Below are 22,247 nucleotides of genomic sequence, written 5' to 3'. Positions count from 1 at the left end.
CAGGTTTAAGGGAATCCCCAGTTAAGTGGTTTTTAGTAGTTACTCACCCTAGAACTGGGATTGTCCAACACAACAAAAATGACAAAGATATTAGCATTCCGGGCGGCCTGCACTGCTGCCAGGACTCTGTCTTTGCCTTCCAGAAAAAGGCCACGTCCATCAGAGACCACCAGGAGAAGTTGTGCAATTTCTGTGAAATATAATATAGCAGAAGGGGAAGGAAATGAAATTAGTGTAGTCTTTTGTACTGTTAATACCAACTGTCTCTTCACTGATGAAATTTGGACACGGGCAAGAAGGGTCTCTAATGAGACCTAAGGAAGGAACATGCCCCAGTCAGAGATGTAAGGCTAAACAGTGACAAAGCTTCTGTCAATAAAGCCATTTCCCACTAGTACTTCAGGGATCAAGTTCATTGTAGAGCAACAGATGAGTTTAAAAATAGCACTGCCAATTTCTTAGATGTAATTTCTATATATCCCCTCCGGAATTGATTAAAAATGCTTTTTAAACCAAAAAATCAGCCTCCCTGGTGGCACAGCGGGTTGGGCGCAGTGCTGTGAAGCTGTCTGCAGCCTCTGCAGCACAGGTTCAATTCCCGGCCTGCCAGGGAGATTCCCACATGGCGCAGCAGACCTCTCCTGTCACACCCGCTGCTCCCCTCAGCAGTGTCTGCCTGCTCTTTCTCTGGTGAATCCTCTCACCCTCCTGCACCTCTAGCCTGTACTCCAGCTCTTGTATAAAAATAAATAAATCTTAAAAAAGAGAAAAAAAAAAGCTAATGAAAAATCATATACAGTGTTTGGGGATGGGCAGCTGGCTAGCTTGTTGTTTCCCCTAAATCATGGTTGGATTAGCTGGTTTGTGAGGTGTCTTCCTGTTATGTATATACTAGTTGTGTCTAAATTCTTCCACTGATAAGCCTCATGAATACAGGTTCAGTAAAACATTTTTAAATTAATAAAAGGATAAGGACAAACATTCTATGAATGCCTAATACATCTTGTTCTGTTTCTTTCCTACAGAGCATACCTTTGAAAGATGGTGTGATCAGGTGAGTCTGTGAAAACAGACTGAAAAAGCAATTTGTTAAAGGCAGCTCAAGTGCTGGGTCTGAACGTGGCAGACAAATGCAGACCAGCAACAAGTCCCCAAAAATGTAGGAGATCCCCTGGATCTCATTAGGCTCAGCTTGGATGAGTGAATTTATGTGAAAATGCGCAATGACAGAGCTTCAGGATTACATGCTCATGGTCACCATTTAAATATGATACTGGGCGATGTGGAAGAAACTGCAATGACTATAGAAACTGACGAGAAAACCTATGAAGACATCTATAAATCAACAAAATGGAATGTTCGGGGAGACTAGTGCCCCTCCATTGAGAGTTGGCTAAAACAAAGAATTTGTCCCATATGAAAAACTGACTTTATGCAACTGCCTAGACGATACTCAAAAGAGAAAGCTGCATAAATTCTGATATTAAATGACCAAAAGATTTTTCCCCAACCAATCCAATAAATGTGATTATCAAAAGAAAACTTTCAGGAGTTAATTTGCTCCACATGTTCCCCCCCACACCCAATACTTCAGCTTTTTCTCCCTTTAAATTAAATGTTTCCTTTTTTATTAAAAAAAAAAAAGACAGCTCACCTGGACCGGTGTTTTGTGAGAGCTGCTGAGCGGCTACAAACATGTTGGCTACAGACTCTAGAAACTAAACCAGAAATAGCCAATTAGAAAGCAATTTAAGCTTTTCCACTGAGACAAATTATTTCTGACACTTAGATGTTTATGAGATACGTATCTCCGATCTATAGCAATCAAAGTGCCCTTCCAATCATCCACGGAGAAGGAGAGATAATCTCTGCACTGGTGGCACACCACACACCCACCAATGTTTGACATCCCTTGAAGGAAAAAGACTTTTCCCTGGGGGAGAGTCAATGAACCAAACAGCTGTCTTGACTTTCAAGAAAATAACTGAACAAGAAAACTCAAGATGTCCAGTTCAACCTGAAGACAGGACGCTAAATTAAAGCAAGAATAAAGACAGAATTATTCCATGACTCATCTATTTTACATCTTCTCTAAGTTAAACAGGGAAGAGAAATTGGCCCTGACCCACCTGATAAGGTCAATAAGAGAGGGTTAAATTATGCAAAATGTTCTAAACCTCTCAGAAAAAGACAGAAAAGCAATGATGCAAAATCAAATGACCTTTGACAAACTGAGAAAAAGAGAGCACACCCTGTTTAATAATGGGCACCAATGAAGTTTAGATGGAGAGTTATCCTAATAGCAAATGGGGAAAGAGGAAGTTCCGATAATTTTATCTCCTATACCAGTTTAAGAGTAAGTGCAGAAGATATTTGATGTCCTCAGCATACCTGAGCAATCTTGGTTTTCTTCTGTTGGAATTTGCAGAGCCGTAGAATCTGGGCCCCAGAGTAATCACTGAACTGTTCATGGAATGGGTGCAATAGCTTTACAGACTCTCCAAAACTTGGGGGTAGGGGAAACAAATACAACAGGAGTTATTTTTTGTTGTGTTATCAAAATAACCAACAAAAGTTGATTTTCTCAATTTAAATTAAAATTAAAAAGTACCCTTTAATTTCCCAAATTAAAAAGTACCCTTACCTGCACACTGCAATCTGACCCACTTCCAGAAGGGTCAGAGCATTTCCAATCACAGCTAAAGATTCAAATGCAAGCTGTGAAACAGAAAGTTAGGGTTGAAGGCATCAGAATATGCTCTAGAGACCAGTACCTCTCTAGCTTTATTCTCATGAAAAACTTTTTAAGTTACACCATTCATAACTACAGACCCTGGCTAATATCACAAAAGCTGAAATTCAGAATCCATTGCACTGGCAAGTATCTAAATATCTAAGTATCTATACTGTCTGTATCTAAAAAAGTGATTGTGAGATTTGAGCCATAAATTAAAAAATGTCTTTTACCCTCTTTTGGACTACATAGTCTCTTGTAGTAACATCTACTAATTACGTATCAATTGCCGGGTATTACACTGAGTGCTCTGTGTACAGTATTTAATCTTCACAACGACTCTGAATATGAGGAAGTTATTGCTATAAGCTTCACTTTTCAGAAGATTGACACTTAAATGGCCAAAGTCATGTGGTATTAAGTGAGGAGCTGGGATGTGGCCCAGGTCCAGAGGTTACACTTTTTCCAGCCGAGCATATAAAAACTACACTCTTCTATGCCTTTGATGTTGGTATCATAAGGCATTCTAGTCAGGTACCTAAGCCTTGTTAGTACTGATAGAACACTAACTAGATAATCTCAGACTTACAGAAATGTGTTCTGAATATATTAAAAAAAAAAAAAAAAGATTCAGGTTTTATGTTTAACAGTACACTATTTTGTGGAAAATAAACATCGGGTTTACTTACTCTGCAGCTAGACAATAGTAGAGCATGGCTAAGTAACAAAACAATTTAAAAGACAATAGTAAGGGACCAAAATATAAGACATCCTGAAATTGCCCTTTTGAATTCTTCAAATTTTAGGTCTTCTCAAACAAATGTATCACATTTCAGAACAGAATCATTGGTATTTCAAAATATTTTTTGCCAGATTGCATTAAAACATTTAGGTGGGCCATGGAACATTGTGTAGTGTTAATTTCTCATTAACTTAGCCGCTTCATTTCTCTTACCTGTTTGGTATGGTTGTCTACCATGCTAGAAGAGTCATCAATAGCCAAACAAATCTGATACTGGCGTTTACTGGGCTTAGTCCTTCGAAGCCAAATCTTGTCTTTCCGAAATTGACTAGCAATGTATGGAATGACCTTCCGCATGTTCAGTCGTTTCCCAGTTCTATAGTCTCCTCTGTTAAATTTACCCAAATAGAGCAAAGATTAGTTAACAACTGCCATCCCTTCAGAAGTTTTTTAAAGAATAAAACAGCATTAATAACTTACAACCAAAAATATAAAATAACCGGTAACCTGGCACAACGAACTCATTCTCACCACTAATTTAGGATTAGTGGTGAGAATCATCTCTAGCAGCAGCCCAGAAAAGCTACGTATGTATGACAATAATAAATAGGTCTTTCCCAAATAGCTAAACCTTTTTTTAACTAAAAAGTGTTAGTCTCTTTTCTGTGATTGAACTGTGGATACATTTTGAAAAAATCTAGGTAACAAATGCAGCAAGTGAATATCTCAACATATAACAAGGTGAGCAGTGTGTGCACCTAAAGCCTCAGCCACTTTTCGCATTAGATTTTAATGAATCAAAAACTGCACACCAAACTTCATAGAAACTTTTGTGGCAGAGATAATATGAAAACTGGGTACAGAACACCACACCAGTGCCTATGAGACAGAAATGGCAACATAGAAGCCAGCTCCATAAGGAGTTAATTGCTGAGCTAACATGCTGTCTATCTGGGGCACTGAGCGGGTCCAATGGAGAAGACTTACTTCAGTTTGGCTGCCTGGGTAGGCTCTAATATGAGACGAAGCTGTTCACACAACTGTTGTGACAGAGGTGCAGTTATGACCAGGTAACTCTGCCACATCTCAGCTGCAGCCTTCTCCTAAGACAACAGCAACAACATAAAAGTAATCTTTAGAATGTCACTCACCAATGTCATTACAGTAAGATGAAGGCTTGAAGCAGAGTAGCAAAAAGTGATTTGCATGGACTTTCTCAACAGAAGCACTGTAAAGCTTCTCAGCAAAGTACCATCTAACTCACTTGATTAAAAATACCTCCCCTTCCACTAAAACCCACAGTTGCAAGTGAGGAAGAAAAAACAAGGCAGTAAAATATTGAAATTCATGACCAAATCAATACATTGTTCACATCATATATGAAAAGCATATGAAGGGTCACCCGTACTCTTCATGTGAGGAGGGACCTGTGAATGGGCCCTTTGGGTCATGCTTCAAAAGCAGAAGTGATGAGTGTAAATCTCTTAACATTCAACAGTGTTCACATTTCCTGGATACAAAGTTCCAGGATTTTTCTGTCAACTATGGCAGAGTTCAATACGCCTATGTGGTGGGGATAATAACAGATTAAAAATGTACATGAACAAGAAATTGAGGATGTGGAGTCATTAAAATGCAACTTGTGGTTAACATACACTGCCCCTTGAGTCAACAGGCAATATACCAGGTGGCCAATTTTGAGGATGAGGTGGTATAGACTTCTGCCTGTTTTCAACCACTCTCACATCTATTACATCCATTATAGTGAACAATTAAGCTCAGATCTAGCAACACAGGCAGAAAGAAATGGAAAGACTTAGGTTTCAGGAATGTAATTACATTCTCCACATACTAAGTCTCCTTTACAACTAAAAACATTTTAGGTTTGCTGTATATTAAAAAACAAAAATGAAGGGACCTCCCTGGTGGCACAAGGGGTTAAGTCGCAGCACTAAGAAGCTATCGGCAGCCTTGCAGCTCGAGTTCAATCCCCTACCAGGTTGCTGACTCACATAGCACAGCAGACCTCTCCTGTCTCACCTGCCTCTCCCCTCAGCAGCGTATTTCGGTAGATCCGCCTGTTCTGCTCCCCACTCTGTCTCTGGTGAGTCCTCTCACCCCCACCCCTGTACTTCTGGCCTGCATCCCAGTTCTTGTATGCATAAATAAATAAATCTTTACCAAAAAATAAAAGTGAAGTTATTTTATGAAAAGATCACTGACTTACTTCTTCTGAGCTTCCAGTTTTGTGTGATTGCCACGTTTCCAGCTGTCTCTCCAGCTCCTGTCTTAACTCATTGACATCTTTTAAAAATGGCTAAAAAAGAAAAAGCCAGTTGAGAAGGGGCCCAGGTTGGAATCACCAGCTCATTAACACTGGCTTCTTCCCTCCCTGTGGTACAAAGCCCTGGGACATAAAATTTAAGCAAATTTAGTGGCACTGCAAGATTTCAAATAACTGTTTTCTAATTTACATTTTGTAGAAATATTATGAGTAAAGGAAACTTTACCATTTATCAATCTATCCTAGCTAGACAAAAGCAACACAGTCATGGAGCTAACAATAATGAAAACATTTTTTGATTAATTTAAATTGCCATTAATGGGGCCTCTCTGGTGATGCAAGGGGTTACGATGCAGCACTATGAAGCTATCCACAGCCACTGCAGCGCAAGTTCGATTTCTGGCCAAGGAGGTAATGCACATGGTGCAGCAGACCTCTCCTGTCTCGCCCACTGCTCCCCTCAGCAGCGTATTTCAGTAGATCTGCCTGTTCTGCTCTCCACTCTGTCTCTGCTGAATCGTCTCACCCTCTGAATCTCTGGCCTGCACCCCAGCTCTTGTATGCATAAATAAAAGAAATCTTTAAAATAAAAAAAAAAACTGCCATTAAGTCAAAGGAGAAGGGGAAATAACTCAATTAGCTCTTCCTAAATGTAGGCATTAAGCCAAAGATTCTTGTTACCTAACCAACGTAAACTGGTAATTATTTTGCAGGCTTCTCATATAAGGATAGTAGTATGAGAAGAGCAGATGAGAGAACTGGAGACCCACCATCATAGCAGGTCAGGGCAGAGACCATCTGCAGTAACTCTGAGATTTATTGTTGGACAGTATTATCTGTTTAGAGGATAACTATCATATCAATGGTTTTCCTAAAAATTTTGGTAAGGCTACAATACCTCTAACCAGTCAGATGTTCTAAAAATCTTCCTAAAGACAAAGATTGTTTTTTGCACTTTACCAATGTTCTCATTGGTATATGAATATATGAACCCTTCTTTATTGATTTGCAAATATTCTTTACAGAGTAGGGCTATACATTCTTTGTCATATGTGTTATGTTTTTCAGTTGTTGCTATTTTATTTTTCATGTGTACATATTATTTTTGTAAAACCATTTTATTATATTTTGCCCACTTAATAAACCAGCAATTTATGAAAATATTAGAACCTGGAAAATTGTGTCCATGAGGAGCTGATGGGCTGTATGAATGGTTGATTCTTGGCTTCTTTCTGGCTTCTCATTATCTGTCTCCTTGTGAGATTTGTCTGCCTGAAGGTCTTGGTCTTCCTCTGTTTTAACAGTTTGGGTCTCCATCTCATCAAGGCCTATTATTTTCATACAAGAACACAGTTTCACTTTCTATAATATTAACATAAAGATTGTCCACTAATGCATATTAACCCTAACAATCACTCAAACCTCATTTACTGCCCAACACACAGCCACAAATGGTTTCACATGTTCTTTCTCTCTGGGATAGTCATTACCAATTCTTAATGCCCAGACGCCCCCTCCTCTCTACCATTATGTTGAAGGTAGTTGTTTAGGGGATGGATGGGTGTGTGTGTGTATGCGCGTGTGTTAGGGGAAATGTAAGTTTACTGTGATAAATGCACAGAATTGTATGAATTTTTCATCTGTGTGCATGCAGAACTTTGATAAAAACTAAAATCATAGTTCTACTTTGTAGATAATGAAACTGAGCAAAGAAAAGATGAATAATTTGTCTCAACCTATAAAAGCTTGGGTCTGCAAGTCTAGTCAAGATTTCTGCCTCCCCACCATTATATCATACTCGGCAATCAACAGTTCTGACACCCTTGAGGAAATAGGAAGGGATCAGAATTTTAAAAGCTTTTGAATTTGCACTTATTTTATTGGAAATAAAGTTATTTTTTAATGTGCTGAATGCAAGTCTTGTTTTTTAATAAATTGCCTAGAAGTAGCAATCGTTCAACAATAAAATGGAACCAGCGTAAGAAAGGGAAAAAAAAAACGACAGAATATTTTCCCTATTCTGCTTCTTCAAATATTTACCTACATTTTATGCTGATTGTGTATGTTTTAATGTAATTGAAAATATTTTTCTAATAATCAAGAATGTCAGCTTGTCACAATTGGAGTAAATGTACTATTCAGTTTTCTTCTATATATTTAAAAAAGACTGAAGAGATTGGTGTCCTTGAAGGACAATGTCTAGTAATATCACTCCACCTTTCTAGTCCCCAATGAAATAGTGAAATTATAGGCAAAAGTATATCTAAGTCATGAGTTGGGAGGTCAAAACAACAGACTAGACTTGTCTATAGTAGAAGACATGTAATTTCTCTAAGCCAGAGAGCTTAGGAGGGTTCTGCTCACTGTAGGGCTCACCAGAGCTTGCAGTGGTTCCTGACTTAAACTCTTCTGGCTTCAGTTGCTCCGTGTCTACTGCTTTTAACTCCTCCTGCTCCTCTGTATCCATAAAGGTATCCTCTATCTCCTCTTCTTCCTGACCCATAAGCAGGTCTTTTGAAGGCTGTTGTTGCTCCTCACTAGCCACATCTGCCAACAAAACACATAAACACATAAAAAGACAAGGACTTTGCAACACTCCAAGTAATCATGAGTAGGTACTGTTTCAGTCATTTCTAGCTTCCAAGATCTAATGTCAGTTCCACTGACTGGCTACAAGGTCTAGACACAGTGCTCGGCTTATCTGTGTTCGTGATGTCCTGCCTATTCTCTAACCCTAAAAGAATGATAAGTATAAGGTGTAACTACTCATGTAACTACAGAAATAGGATGGTCAGCTGCAGAGACTGAACCAGAATAAACATGCTGGGCACATGACTCTAAGCTGCTAATGGACTTGTCCTGAATTACCAAGATGTGGGTGGAAAAACATAGTGATTAAGAATACAAAATGGGGCACAGAAAAACCAATGTGTGAATCCCAGCATCATGATCTTGGACAGGTTCTTAAATTTCTTTGGCCTTTACGTGCTAATCTATAAAATGGAGCTACCCCAACGTGCAGAATTATTGGAGGAATTCCATGATAATGTTTCAAAGGCACAAGACAATGTTTGACACAAAGTAAAAACTCAGAACATGGTAGCTATTATTATAGCTTTAATTTTCTTGGGGGAAAAAGAAAAAAAAAAGTATATTATCAGTGCTAGTTTACATATTAGCAGCACAACAGTGAAAAGTCACCAGGAGAACTAGTAGGGAAGATTGACCAATAACTGACAACTCTCTTATCCTGAGATTTTTTTAATTCCCTTTTCACTTATAGGGAAAACATTCATTTCAAGATCAAAGCTCCTGCCACTACAGGGATCAGTTTTAAGGTATCCATGATGAAATGTCCAGTACTAAGAAATCCTGACATCAGCACTGGATTTGGATGAGGCCAAATGTTATCAGGTGTACTTGGAAAGATCTACAGTAACCCCAGAAACCTCAAGTGTTTAGCGATGGGCACATTTACACAAAAAAGCAAACTTTCAGGCCTCCCTGGTGGTACAGGGGTTAAAGTCTCAGCACTATCAAGCTATCACCAGCCACTGTAGCATGAGTTTGATCCCTGGCCAGGGAGCTAACCCACATGGCGTAGCAGACCTCTCCTGCCTCGCCCGTTGCTCCCCTCAGCAGTGTATTTCAATCGATCCGCCTGTTCTGCTCCCTACTCTGTGTCTGATAAATCCTCTCACCCCCTAGGGCCTATATTCCTACATTTCTTGTATGCATAAATAAAAAATCTTAAAAAAGAAAACTAACAACAAAACTTTCTGCATTGTTCTTATTAAGAGAGGAAATATTTAAGTCACCCCCCTCTCCTAATATGAATTCGTACTAACACCTGCGGTTGTATAGTCATGCAAGATAAGCTCTCACAGAGAACCAGTAAGTAGAGGAGAAGCCTTCCCAGTACCATACCGTAGGTCTGTGCATCGTAAGGGTCACTGCCTTGCTTAATGTGTTCAAACGCATCTGCATCCTCCATGTGGGCCTGGGGCTGGGCTGGCCCCTGTTCAGTGTGGCTGTCGGTATCCACAGTCCTCAGCCGCTTATGCACACGCTCATTTTGATCACCCATGGAGCGTTCATTGTCAGCCTGCCCAGGTTTCCTCTTAAAACTCTGGGAAATAAGAGGAAATTCATCAGAGCTTTGTCTATAATAGCAAAAGCCTAAAAACCATACCATACATGCAAGGGCACTGGTTAAATAAACTAGACACAGCCACACAAGAATGAAACTCAATGCAACTGTTAAAAGGGATGAGCAGCTCTTTAGATACTTACACAGAATAAAATGATATACTTTTATATCTGAAATCAAAGCAAGGAAGCTGACACACAAACATGTATGTACATATTTCCATATATATATACTTGCAGAAAATATCTCTGAAATTAAGACAAGATTGGTAGCACCAATTTGCCCCTTCGATCGCCCCTATGTGGCTTGAGGATAGGAATAGAAATTTGGAGAGAATTGTTTTTTATATACTAATTTTGTGTTATGTGCATGAATTATATACTCAGTTACAAAGAAGTTGATTATTAAAATACAAAAGAATATAGACAATAGAAAGAGTAAGAATGATTGGGGCTGGGCACCAGCATCTGGCCGCCATAACAGGCACATGTGTGCAGGTCTTCCCACATGCCAATACATACATCGGGAAGACGCCCCAGAGACATGTTTCCTTGGATTGCCCCATGGTCCTGCTCTGCTTACTAAGGCTGGCATCACGTCTGGGGCAGCAAAAGTTCAGAACATGACTTTAAAAAAAAAAAACCACTACTTTCAGAGTAGTGTTTTTATGTGCAGGCTTCACCTAAGTTTAGCAAAAGAGTGACAGAGACCTGGGTGTTTTTCCTGGTATGTTTCTCAGAAGTCAACCGAGCGATGAAATTGGATTCATGGCCTTCTGCCTGGTTTGCATCCGCCATCCCACTCCCGTGTTCCTATGAAATCCAAATCATAAAGAAGCATCTAGTTACTACAATGCACTGTGTATGACTTTTCATCTCAAAGTCCATAATCATAGCTGCCTGCCTATCTACCTAACTTATTCAAGGCATAGCCTGCGGGCAGAAACAGGAACTTTGAGACCCAGACCTGTTACGCTCTACGGGGACTCTGACTTAAAGGTTTGATCATGGTTTATTCTGAAGGCAGGACAGACCTTAATTAGAAATCATAATTCATCATCAACCAGGTGTAACACTGAACTTGACATATAATTTTACTGAGGCTTATTTAGCTCAGATAGAAAATGTTGAAAATAATATAAACAATAATGTCAACTATTTTAAAGGATCATTATAAGGACTTGCTGAAGTAATGAAAATACTTAGCACCCAGTGGGTGCTCAATAAATGCGTTGGGGAAGCATAAGAAGTGTAAACAGTTATCACTGGTGAGAAAACCAGCTTAGAGAGGGAAAAGGAGCTGTCCAGTCACTGGTATGAGCCGTAGGTCCTCTGACTTTCAGTGCTCTTTCCATTACGTGCCAGCAGCCCAAATTGTAGCCATATACATAGCAGCCCAGGACAAGGAATAAAGTGCTTTGCTTTTAAAAAGGAAAAATTTTAGAAGCCTGGGGAACAACAAGGAAAACAGAAGCACTATTAGAAGCGTATTACTGCATGATGTCTAAATTGAACCCTTTTACCCCTTGTGAGTTTTCAAAAAAATAACATGAACCTGATTCTTTTAGGGAGAGGCACCAGTCTCATGAAGCACATCACTAAATACAGCTTGAAGCAAATATTATTGGATAGGAGAGCATATTTTTATATGTTCTGGGAGGCATATAAAAATAAGCATATGATCATTTTCTCAAAGGAGAGATGTTCCTTTAGATGCCAACAACAAAATCACATATTAAATAACTACTGCTAAACAGAACAGGATTTCAGATAGAAAGAAACCATCCTAAGAACAGCTGGCTTGACAACAGGGCTCATACCTCCTTCCCCTGCTCCTTCTCGGGTGCGGCTCCAGCCAGCTCCACAGCCTGCTCACTCTGCATGCTCTCCACCCCAGTCTGCCCACAGGACTCATGCTCTTTTCTCTCTGTGGCCTCTGGCACCTGGTCTTCTGTCTCAGAGCTCTCCCCTTCTTCATTCTCCTGCTTCTTTGGTGGAAATAAACACATTAAATGACAGTGGGAAGAACACGGGGTAGGGTGGGTTCCTTGTAACAATCAGGGGCCTTGCTCCTTTACAAAGGGCAGTCTGTAGGGAGGAGATTTGCCAGAGGGTGTAATCTAGCAGGTAGTGCTACCTGCTAATGGAGATATATCCTAAAGATATTCTAATGGGAATAAGTCATTTCTCATTATTTTTAGTATTAGACAAGCTGGACCCGATACCTGAGGCTGGAGACCGTGGTCAACAGGGATGCCATTCTCTGTACTCTCCTCACTGGTTTCCTGGTCCTTTTCTTCCAGGGACTGCTGTTCCTCCTCTGAGCCTTCTTCAGCTTGGTCAGCAATGTCTTTGTCTTGGTCATCAGCTCCTGTGTCCATCTTTTCCTCCCCATCCATCCTGTCATCTTCACTAGGGCTTTCCGTAGGCTCATGTTGATCCTGACCTTCATTCTGGTCCAACTCAGTCTCTTCATTTATTTCTTCAGTTTTATGACCCACTTCTTCAGTGTCTGCTGGCTTTTCTTTAATTTCCAATGGATTCTCTTCTGGACAGATATAACAACAAAAAAAAAAAAGGTACAGAGCTTATGTGTTACTTAAGATGGGACGATTACATATATTTTACTACTACTCTCAAACCAGGAGTTGGCAAATTATGGCCCAGGGAACAAGTCAGGCCATCCACATGTTTCTGTACATACACTTTTATTGTAATATGAAATTCATTCACTTCCCTACGTGTTTACCCCACGTATTCTGTAATGCTGATGGCTGATTTCATACTGCAACAGCAGAACTGAATTTCTGATCTCTGTCACAGCTCGTGGCCTGCAAAGCTTGAAATATCTGATCCTTTCCAGAAAAGTTTGCCTATTTCTGTTCTAAATCATAGTTTTTACACTACCTACAGTTGTTTGGATAGCATATTTCGTTAAAAAATTACAAATTATCCACTATAAAATCCTAAAAGCCATTATACCAATAGGAATATTTTGGACCAGAGGTAAAATGACAGTCTAGTTTTTAATTATCATTGGGAAAAATGGGTGAAATTTATTCTTTATCACACATATAAAATACAGCATACATTCGAATGGAAATCTGGAAAATTTTTTATTTAAAGTTCTGTTATACCTTAAACACTTCCGAAATTACACTGTTAGCAAATAATTATTTAAAATAATTGCTCTTTAAAGTGAGATGTTTATTTAGAACAAATAGCTTTTTATAGTCTCAATGGATTTTAATTTTCTTAATTTTATGCTTGCTTTGTTATTTGATTTAAGGTTGAAGTCAGATCTGAAAACTATAAGGTAATGTAAAGGCCTCAGAAGCAACACCTTATACTATTATTTAAAAGTGAACTAGAGAGTCACTGAGTAAAGACTATTTTGAGCATAAGGAAAGCCTACATAAAGTCCTTAACCAAGTGATTCCAGTTAAATAATAACTTCAAATTTATTTTAAAATTTTATTATTCATTAAATTTATTTCATTAATTTTTCTTTTATTAATCACATTCTTCATTTGTTAAAATTTTGTCATTTTGTAGCAAACCTGTCACTTGCCTTTAAGACATTAATGGTCCTGGTTACAACTATATGGAGCTGTCACCCTTTCTCAGTCCTCAACCTCACCATAACCTGAAGTTGTGTGTTATTTCCATATTTTTATACATTTGATATATGAAAAATATATAGTATTGCTTCTATTAAATTTCGCCTAAACTGTACTTTTTATTTATTCTTTCAATTATTCTTGTTTCAATATGGCATTTTTTAAAAAGCTCTTAAGACAGGTTTTCTAGATATATAAGAAGTCATCAGGAAGCAAAGAGAAGGCAACTCCTGTCTTTTTGATGGGGGCTCTGCGTTAATGGGCACCCCCTACACAATGCTTTCAACTATTTCCAAATGGCACTCCCTAGTCCCCTTGCTTGGATTGAGCAGTGGATGACACAAGCACCAGATTACTGCCACATGCCATGTTGTTTCTCTTGAGATTATTCAATTTCAGTCCCATTATAATGACTTCACACTTAAGGCTAAGCACACAACATAAACATAATAATAAATGAAACAATCATTTACTTAAGAAAGCTGAAAATGGGAGGCTGAAGTAGATTCAAACTACCCAGTGCTTACTTCACCCCATGAAATGGGGGCACACAGTGATGGCTGTGGGGAAGATAGCTGTGTGCCATGGAGCACCACCTGGGCACAGCAGCACTAAAACATAGAAGTGACAATAGTGACAGAGATATGTGGGTTTATAAGCTTTAGGTTTACTCAGGTAATAACATTGCAAAGAAAAAGCCATTTCCTGAAGCCGATATTGAGCTGATCACACGATTCAGGAACTGGCTGTGACACTGGCCTGAAAATAAATTGGTTACTGCTCATTTCCAAAGAGTTCCAATTGATCTCTAGGTTAACAAAGACACACCTTCTTCTTCATGGTCTGTGTCCTCACTACCATTCTTGTCTTCACTGTCTAGGTTCAAGTCATCTGGAAGGTCCAAAGCTTCAGGTTCTGGCAGCGTTTCTTGATTGCCATGATAAGGATCCACCTCATTCTCATCATACTCTCTCTTTGTATAGCGAAGTGAACAGGAAAAAATGTTAATTAAAAAACATTTTAAAAGAGTATCAGTCAGGGCCTCCCCAGTGGCACAGCGGTTGAGCACTGGGTTGCGAAGCTGCCCGCGGCCTCTGCGGCAACAGTTCAATCCCCGGCTGCTCCCAGGCCACCGGATGAGGAATCCCACATGGCGCGCAGACCTCTCCTGCCGCCCGCTGCTCCCCTCAGCAGTGTACTTCAGTCCTTCTGCCTGCTCTGCTCCCTGCTCTGGCTCTGGTGAATTCTCTCACCCTCCCACGCTTCTGACTGTACCCAGTGCATGTATAAACAAAACAAACAAACAAATAAATAAATAAAACACGCCTCTATTTAAAAAAAAAAAAAAAAGTATCAGTCACATATAATTAGCTCTAAATAACTACCCTGAGGAAAACTATGTCTCCTCTCCTAAAATTACTAGCATACTTTAGAATTTTCATCTTGGAATTTCAAACTTTAATTCCACTACTAAGAAGTACTGTGTCACTCTCAAGAAGAAACTGAAGTTTGTAAGAAAAAATATATTAAGAAGAACCATGGGCTTTAACCTCCAAACCACAGAGTGAAGACTATCTCATTTCAGTAACCAAAAGATATTTTATGTACTGTTAAGCAGCTCTGTAATACATTCTTTTATGAGGCAATGGGAAAATTAATGATGAGAAGGGGAAAAAACTGCCGGGATGCCAGGCGACCCTGGCCTTAGTCAGGAGAGTATGAATCAGTTTTGAAACCTCATTACCTCATCTATTTGTTCATTAATTTTTTCTTGGCCTTGCCCATCATCATCAGCTTCTTCCTTTGCTTCCTTCTTATCTTGCTGGTTTTTATCTCTGTTTGACTTCCCCGCATCCAAATTGTCATCTTTAGCAGCAAGTTCACTATCCTCCTAAATGACAGCAGCAGAGAAAACACACAAATCACTACTCTCAGTCCAATTGCTTTCACATAGTTGGCTCTGCCTACCAGAGCTCTTAGACATATGTGCTTTTTGCCTGCTGGGCCTAAAGCCATGGAAATACGCAGCTAACATGGTGTGGCCTATAACCTGCAAAGAACAGTCCAGGACTACCCACATAGCAGTAGTAATAGCAAGTATGTGAACAGTGGGGTAGGTCACGCTGTGCTGCTACAGTCTCACACCCAGACCTTGAGTTTTCATAAACTGGAAGCTGGAGAAGTTCAGTGGTCCATAGCAAAATCACAGCATCTATACTGACTTTTTAATTTCCTTTCTCCTCAATATATATGGTAAGGTCATTCTTTTAGCTCTGAATATAATCAGAGCAGCAGTGACATGGATTCTTTTAATTACCTCATCCACTCCTGGTCCTGTTTCTTCAGTTTTACTGTCGTCTTCCTCTTCATCTTCATCATCATCATCACCCCAAAGCCTCTCATCTAATTTGTCTGCTTCCTCACCATTCAGATCACCCATCTGTTTATCCAGGTCACCACCCTCACTCTCCGATTTCTCATCATCCTCTTCTGAAAAGGAAATGAACTTAGTTAGGCATATCCAAACTGACCTGGTCCTGCATGTGTGGTGAGGTATGGACATAGGGCCCCACGTGAGATGTACTGCCTGCTTCTATGGAATACTCTATGGAGGATGCCTTTAGATCTGCTGAAATAGTCCTGCTGTGTTTTGTAAGCTGTTTGGAAGAAAGTCTGTATTGTGTCATGTAAACAGACAGAGAGTGATGGGATAGCTGTCAAATGTCAGTTCTGTAGTTGGGGGAATAGTAATAATGAAACTTACCAACCTCACTAGATTTTGGTTTCTTATCTATGAAATGGAGTTTGAATATATAATTTCCTAGGTTCAACTCCACCTCTAACATACTATATTTCTATAATTTCGTCCAACATTAAAATCATGTATCTAGCTGAACTCATCAGAATTTTTTTGCCTTTGTTCGGGGGCACACTTTGCCAAAGGTATGCTGTATGCTGCTTAGACAAACACACACTCATTTAACTGAGGACAGCTTTCATTTCTGCAAGATCTTCACTTAGAATAAGACACTATATCTCAAATTAAGACTTGGACAGAAATTTAGGGTACAAACATAAAACAGGTGATGATATGCTTAATGATGAGGGGAATATTCATATTTATTTAATGACAAGGGGAAAATTAAATGAGAAAAGCAAATTCATAGAACTGTTTGTTATATATATATCTACCTCTATATCTATCTCTATATGTAAGTGCAATAAATGGTTTGGGTGGTAGGCCTAAAGTTATCTTTTTTTTTTTTTTTTAAGATTTATTTATTTATTTATACAAGCACTGGGTACAGTCAGAAGTGTGGGAGGGTGAGAGAATTCACCAGAGCCAGAGCGGGCAGCAGAACAGGCAGAAGAACCGAAGTACACTGCTGAGGGGAGCAGCGGGCAGCAGGAGGGGTCTGTGCGCCATGTGGGACCCTCGCCCAGTGGCCGGGGATTGAACCGGCACTGCAGAGGCTGTGGGCAGCTTCGCAACCCAGCGCTCAACCACTGCACCACCGGGGAGGCCCCTAAAGTTATCTATTTCATTCTTACATTTTTGTCTCAAATCATCTACAGCACACATCTGATATTTTTATAATCTTGAGGGGAGAGTTACTTTTTTATAAAATCTACCCAGAAAAATTTACTTTTGAGATGAGAGATAAGCTCTGCTAAGGGTCTCCTCCTTGTTCTTTCAACTTCCCTAAAGGGCACTGCTGGGTCACTGTCTAGTACATCGGACACCAAATATCAGTTAATGGCTTTTCTCAGAGAAGAATCTGACAGTGCCTACAGATTGTGCCTCAACGGATATGGTAATGGCATGTACATATGCTTTTGTTACCACTGGCCATTATGTGGTATAATGAACTTGGCCCAAAAGGTTATAATAGGCTCCCTATTGGAACTTGTAATTTCCTGAATATTTTTCAAAAACAAGAATGACTCAAACCTTGTTCTTCAAGTTCCCCATCATGCATTTTCCCTTCAAAGTCTTCTGACATTTCAATGGCATTATCCTCGCCCTTAATATCTGATTTTGAGTCAGGATCCTCTTTATCCTTTTCTTGACCCTTCTGAAATGTATCTTCTGCCTATATCAAAAAGCATTATAGAAAACATAAGTCAACACTGCAAAATTTGCTAATGTTTACTCAGTTCTAAATAAAATCTAAATATAGAAATGTCAAGGTTCATGGTGCAAAATTATCTTTGGGAAGAGAAAAAAGGAGAACCAACAGACCACAACACAATTTCCAGTTTAACATTTCTGTAGTTAATTTCTAGTATTAATTCATTTGTGATTAACATATATAGAATTTAACAAATAAATCAATGATTCGTCTTTCTTAAAACAAAAACATCACATTATTCCTAGGTCAAAGAATACAATTTAAAATTCATTATATACTGTGACCCACACATGGAAACATGGAGTCACCCTGAGGAGAGTCTGGAATGGGACGAAGGGTCAGTCAGAAGGAAGGAGGGAGCATGAGGGAGAATGGAGTGAGTGGGAGGGTCCAAGGCAATTCCTGCTCCCAGATGGGGTCTCAGCTACTACTTCCCAAGGGATACTGTTCTCCATTCCACTTAATGTTTTTCACACTGTATTGTATTTTTCTATTAAAAAACTTTTTTTCCCCATTAGAAAAGTGCTGTGTTCAGTTAAATTTGGAAACTACAGAAAAGCCAAAATAACAACAAAATAAAGATACTGGAGAGAGTTCTACCACATAAATACAGCAACTACTCTTGGTTTTTCGTTTCTTTCTAGATTTTCTTCAAAGGAAGAGAGGAAGTTGGAATTGGTTTGCTCCTTTGTTTTTAATAGCTGTAACCATATCTTAAACAAAAATTTATGGTCAGCTTTACACTTAAAATCTGTGATAAAAAAAAATTCCATTACCTCTTATTTCTCAAGTCATACTTGATTAATCTAAATGACTATAATTACAAAAACTCCCCAAATGAGATAGGCATTGAAAAAAGCAACACAATGATTATAATCTAATACACACATCGGAGTATTTTAAAAGCATTCTTAAATTCAAATAAAAAAAAAAGTATAAATTTAAAGTTTTCAACATGTCTTAAAGACATACAATAATAACACTGATAGCAAGCATGGGCATTATCACTGAATGCAGTTATTACTTAAGAATGTAATTTGGTCTCACTCATAGCAGGAATCTAGAAAACTTAAATAAGGGACCAGGAAAATGAATAACTATAAGAAAGTGAAAATCAAAATCAACAAAAAACTATGAACCAGAGACACTTTTTGGGGGGTGGGAGGGGAGGGATTGGGGTCAGAATGGGGGGTTTGCAATTGTATGGGGGAATATAAAAATAAAATTAAAAAAAAAAAGAATGTAATTACTGTTCTCAAATGATCTACTATCAAAAATACTTTTTCCATAGGGAAATCATCAGCAAAAATCTCATATAAAATAATTTAAATCACTTCCCTCCCAATTAAAGTCATAACCAATGAATGTACTGCCAAGTTTCTTTCTGTCATTTTATTTTTAGGGCTCATAGACCAATACCCAGTAAAAAATATGTGTAATGTAAATATTGAGAAGAAAAGGGAAAGGGAGCAAGCTCCTACAGACAGCATATATATTTCACACACGTGAAAACCTACCTGTTCTTCATTTTCTATTCGGTCACTCACATCCTTCATGCCCTCACCGTCTCCAAGTCCACCGCCCTCATAGTCATGGAACTCAGTTGCTCCTTCTGCTGAATCCTCCATAAATTCTTTGGGCAGGCAAAATCCCTTGAAAATAAAAGAGTGAACAGTTAGTGACAAACATAATTAAAAAAAAAAAAAAGATTTCCAGTGCTGCCACAGGAAAACAAATATATAAACAATGCTTAAATCCCTTTTTTTAAAGATTTATTTATTTATTTATACAAGGACTGGGTACAGTCAGAAGTACCAGAGGGTGAGAGAATTCACCAGAGCCAGAGGGGAGAGCAGAACAGGCAGACTGATGAAGGACACTGCTGAGGGGAGCAGAGGGCGGCAGGAGAGGTCTGTGTGCCATGCAGGACCCTTGCCTGGTGGCTGAGGATCGAACCTGCGCTGTGGAGGCTGCAGGCAGCTTCACAACCCAGCGCTCAACCATTGCACCACCAGGGAGCCCCTTAAATCCTTTTTAATTCAGTATTTTAAAGGTCTGTCAAAGGCAGACCTTTTACATTCTTTTCTTTCTTGGTGACAAGTTACTACACAGCCTCAAAGCCTGACATCAGATTTAATATATGAGGTTTTGACTTTGTAGAGGTCTCTGGCATGTTACAATCTATCATTTTGCCAAAACAAAAATTTAAATGTATACTAGAGTGGTACTTAGGAGCAAGTCACTGAGGAAGGGTAGAACTGTTCAGTGTCTAAATCCCAAAGGGGTTTTGTCCTTCTTTATTTACTTCTCCAATCAGTAAACCTGAGAGGATAGAAAGGAAGAAGAAAACACATGTAACCCTTGGGTTGAAGGAGATACAAAGGAACATTTCATTTTTACTTTAAAAACTGAAGCTTGTATAATAATCCTCAAAATCGTGTTAATTTTAAAATAATAATGACTTTTAAAAGAACTCTTGAAGTCTGTCACTCTTAGGGTACATGCCACATGTGGCCTCAGCTGTTTGCTCCCAAGGTACTTGGTATCCAGAATGACCAGGGACTAGAACAAGGTCAGATATAACATAGTGTTAACAAAAGCATATTCTGTGTTAGAAAATAGCCTGAAAAAAAGAACCAACCACTAGTGTGTGGGAATAAAGTGAATAGAAAAAGTGGGAGAAGGAAACAGTGGGTCTCAATCAGAAATTTTATCAGAGAAAACATAAGCTATCAATATACTTGTCAGCCTAAGGAATGCAAATGTAGCAAAAATAAGCTGTAAACTAACAAGAAATTAAAATCCCAGACCACAAGCAATGACTGTGACTCAGTAACACAGAAATGGCATTCTGTGGATTAAATGCTTTAATTACAGCCTAGATCTAGGCACTGCATCTAAACTATATCTAAACTATTTTCAAGTTTCCTTAGCACCACTCAAAAAGAATACTGAAACAATTGGGACACTACAAAATTAAAGGCAAACTCATTTTCAGGAATGTATTCTTGGGAAATTGTTTGACAAATACATTTTGGCTACATCCTTTTATAAGAAATACATGTTTAGATGTAGGCAGAACAGATCATATGGGAGTAGACTGAGCTGTCCTTCTTCAGGGAACATCACTACAGTAGCTATAGCTGGGACAACTGTTGGGCTCCCAACACTTCGCTTATATCAGAAAACACCTCTGCTCTCATGCTCCCCAAAACACATATAGGTGGGAGGTGAATAGGCCAGAATCATTGTAGAACCTGTCAGAAAAGAGCAACAGTGCAAATAGACAAACCAGCTGACCCAAATCTCAGGACACCCTCACTATACACTCTCCTGCCACTGTCTTTTGCATGCAGTGTTTACCCCAAATAGTGACTGGGGTCAGAAGTAATCAGATAGAGTGAACAAATCTGAGATTTGCTCATTTATTACTCAGCAAGTACTCATATTTACACTCTACATACAAGACATGGGCTTGCTGCCCATTTTTTAACCCTTCCCAACATTCCAGAGACTCATAACTGAGAACTTTTATTGTTTACCACAAAGTTAAAGCCCACCTTCAGTTTGTAAATCCTATCTTCCTTAAATGAGTATCATCTACATTGTACTTAGATTTAAAAAAGTCTTAAGACTAGGGAAGTAAAAAGACAAAACAAAAAAGTATATACTCAACCCAAAGTGGACCCCACAAAAATGCAAAGGCATATATGGTATATCTCATTTTCCAAGTGAGGAAACTGAAAGCTTAGGTGACTAATTTAAGAGTTCAAGAACTGGACATCTCAAGATTGGACTTGCCACATTGTGTTGGATCTCATAGATCTGACTGTCTTCTGCTCCTGAATTTCATGGGTAGGATTTAGTCTCTACAACATCAGAGATTTTCATAGTATCAGGTACTTGATTGAATGATTTCACTATTAAAGTTAAAATGCTCACAAGAAAGCTTAATTGCCTTAAGGATTCATCTTTCCTACAAGTCTAGCTCAGAGTTATCAGAAGATTTCAAATTGGGGGCAAAGAGAAGGCTATGAATAGAAAATAGCAAACTCAGACAGTTTCCATAGGAGGACCTACAGTTTTTAAGACTATAGTAGAAACAGGCTTGATAAAAGGGTGCCAAGACAAGGTCTTAAAAAATCCACAGGGAGAGCAAATCACCTCCTGTTATGTGAGAAGGTCCAAAACAAAAGACTGTCAAACCAAATACTAACAAGTATGTAATATTTGGGTGACTGCTGCTCCACCTGATTAGCCCTTACCTTCTGGGCGAGCTCCGTAAAGATCTGGGCAAGCACAGAGAGCAGCTTTGCAGTGCTTCGGTGAGTTGCCAAAGACATAGTCAGGAAGAAGAGGACGAGGTCTGAGTACCCAGAGAGCATAGGTACCAGGCGTGCCAACAAGCTGCAGGACTGGTTGAAGAACTAGGGGCAAAACAAATCAGAAGGCTTTGTTCACACAGCTCAACGGGAGGTTTCATTTGAGGTGATAAAAATGTACTAAACTAGATAGCAACAATAGTTGTACAAAATTGCAAACATACTAATATGTCCTTAGTTTTAAGTTTTACAAGTATTTTAAC

The 22,247-nt window shown here is 39.0% G+C and overlaps 1 protein-coding gene across 3 annotated transcripts in view; it reads right to left on the bottom strand.

Annotated features, from left to right (window-relative positions):
• MDN1 (midasin AAA ATPase 1) overlaps positions 1-22,247 on the bottom strand; it is a gene marked incomplete at both ends in the record, with an annotated part of 130,774 nt that overhangs the window by 800 nt on the left and 107,727 nt on the right. The window contains 19 exons of one of the 3 annotated variants that reach the window (XM_084227907.1): positions 48-190; positions 1,655-1,718; positions 2,392-2,506; positions 2,645-2,718; positions 3,690-3,864; positions 4,464-4,579; positions 5,704-5,793; positions 6,931-7,088; positions 8,137-8,307; positions 9,688-9,889; positions 10,621-10,722; positions 11,730-11,897; positions 12,135-12,457; positions 14,358-14,502; positions 15,274-15,420; positions 15,847-16,019; positions 17,482-17,623; positions 19,180-19,314; positions 21,928-22,089. In XM_084227907.1, coding sequence (XP_084084033.1) covers positions 48-190; positions 1,655-1,718; positions 2,392-2,506; positions 2,645-2,718; positions 3,690-3,864; positions 4,464-4,579; positions 5,704-5,793; positions 6,931-7,088; positions 8,137-8,307; positions 9,688-9,889; positions 10,621-10,722; positions 11,730-11,897; positions 12,135-12,457; positions 14,358-14,502; positions 15,274-15,420; positions 15,847-16,019; positions 17,482-17,623; positions 19,180-19,314; positions 21,928-22,089 — 2,805 coding nt within the window. The remainder of the gene's footprint in view (positions 1-47; positions 191-1,654; positions 1,719-2,391; positions 2,507-2,644; positions 2,719-3,689; positions 3,865-4,463; positions 4,580-5,703; positions 5,794-6,930; positions 7,089-8,136; positions 8,308-9,687; positions 9,890-10,620; positions 10,723-11,729; positions 11,898-12,134; positions 12,458-14,357; positions 14,503-15,273; positions 15,421-15,846; positions 16,020-17,481; positions 17,624-19,179; positions 19,315-21,927; positions 22,090-22,247) is intronic. The other 2 variants (XM_084227908.1, XM_084227909.1) reach the window with 2 other exon arrangements.

Source organism: Talpa europaea (assembly GCF_964194135.1).
Source record: "Talpa europaea genome assembly, chromosome: 2".
NCBI lineage: Eukaryota > Metazoa > Chordata > Mammalia > Eulipotyphla > Talpidae > Talpa > Talpa europaea.
The sequence above is the reverse complement of the archived record's forward strand: the minus strand, read 5'-3'. Positions and strand labels throughout refer to the sequence as shown.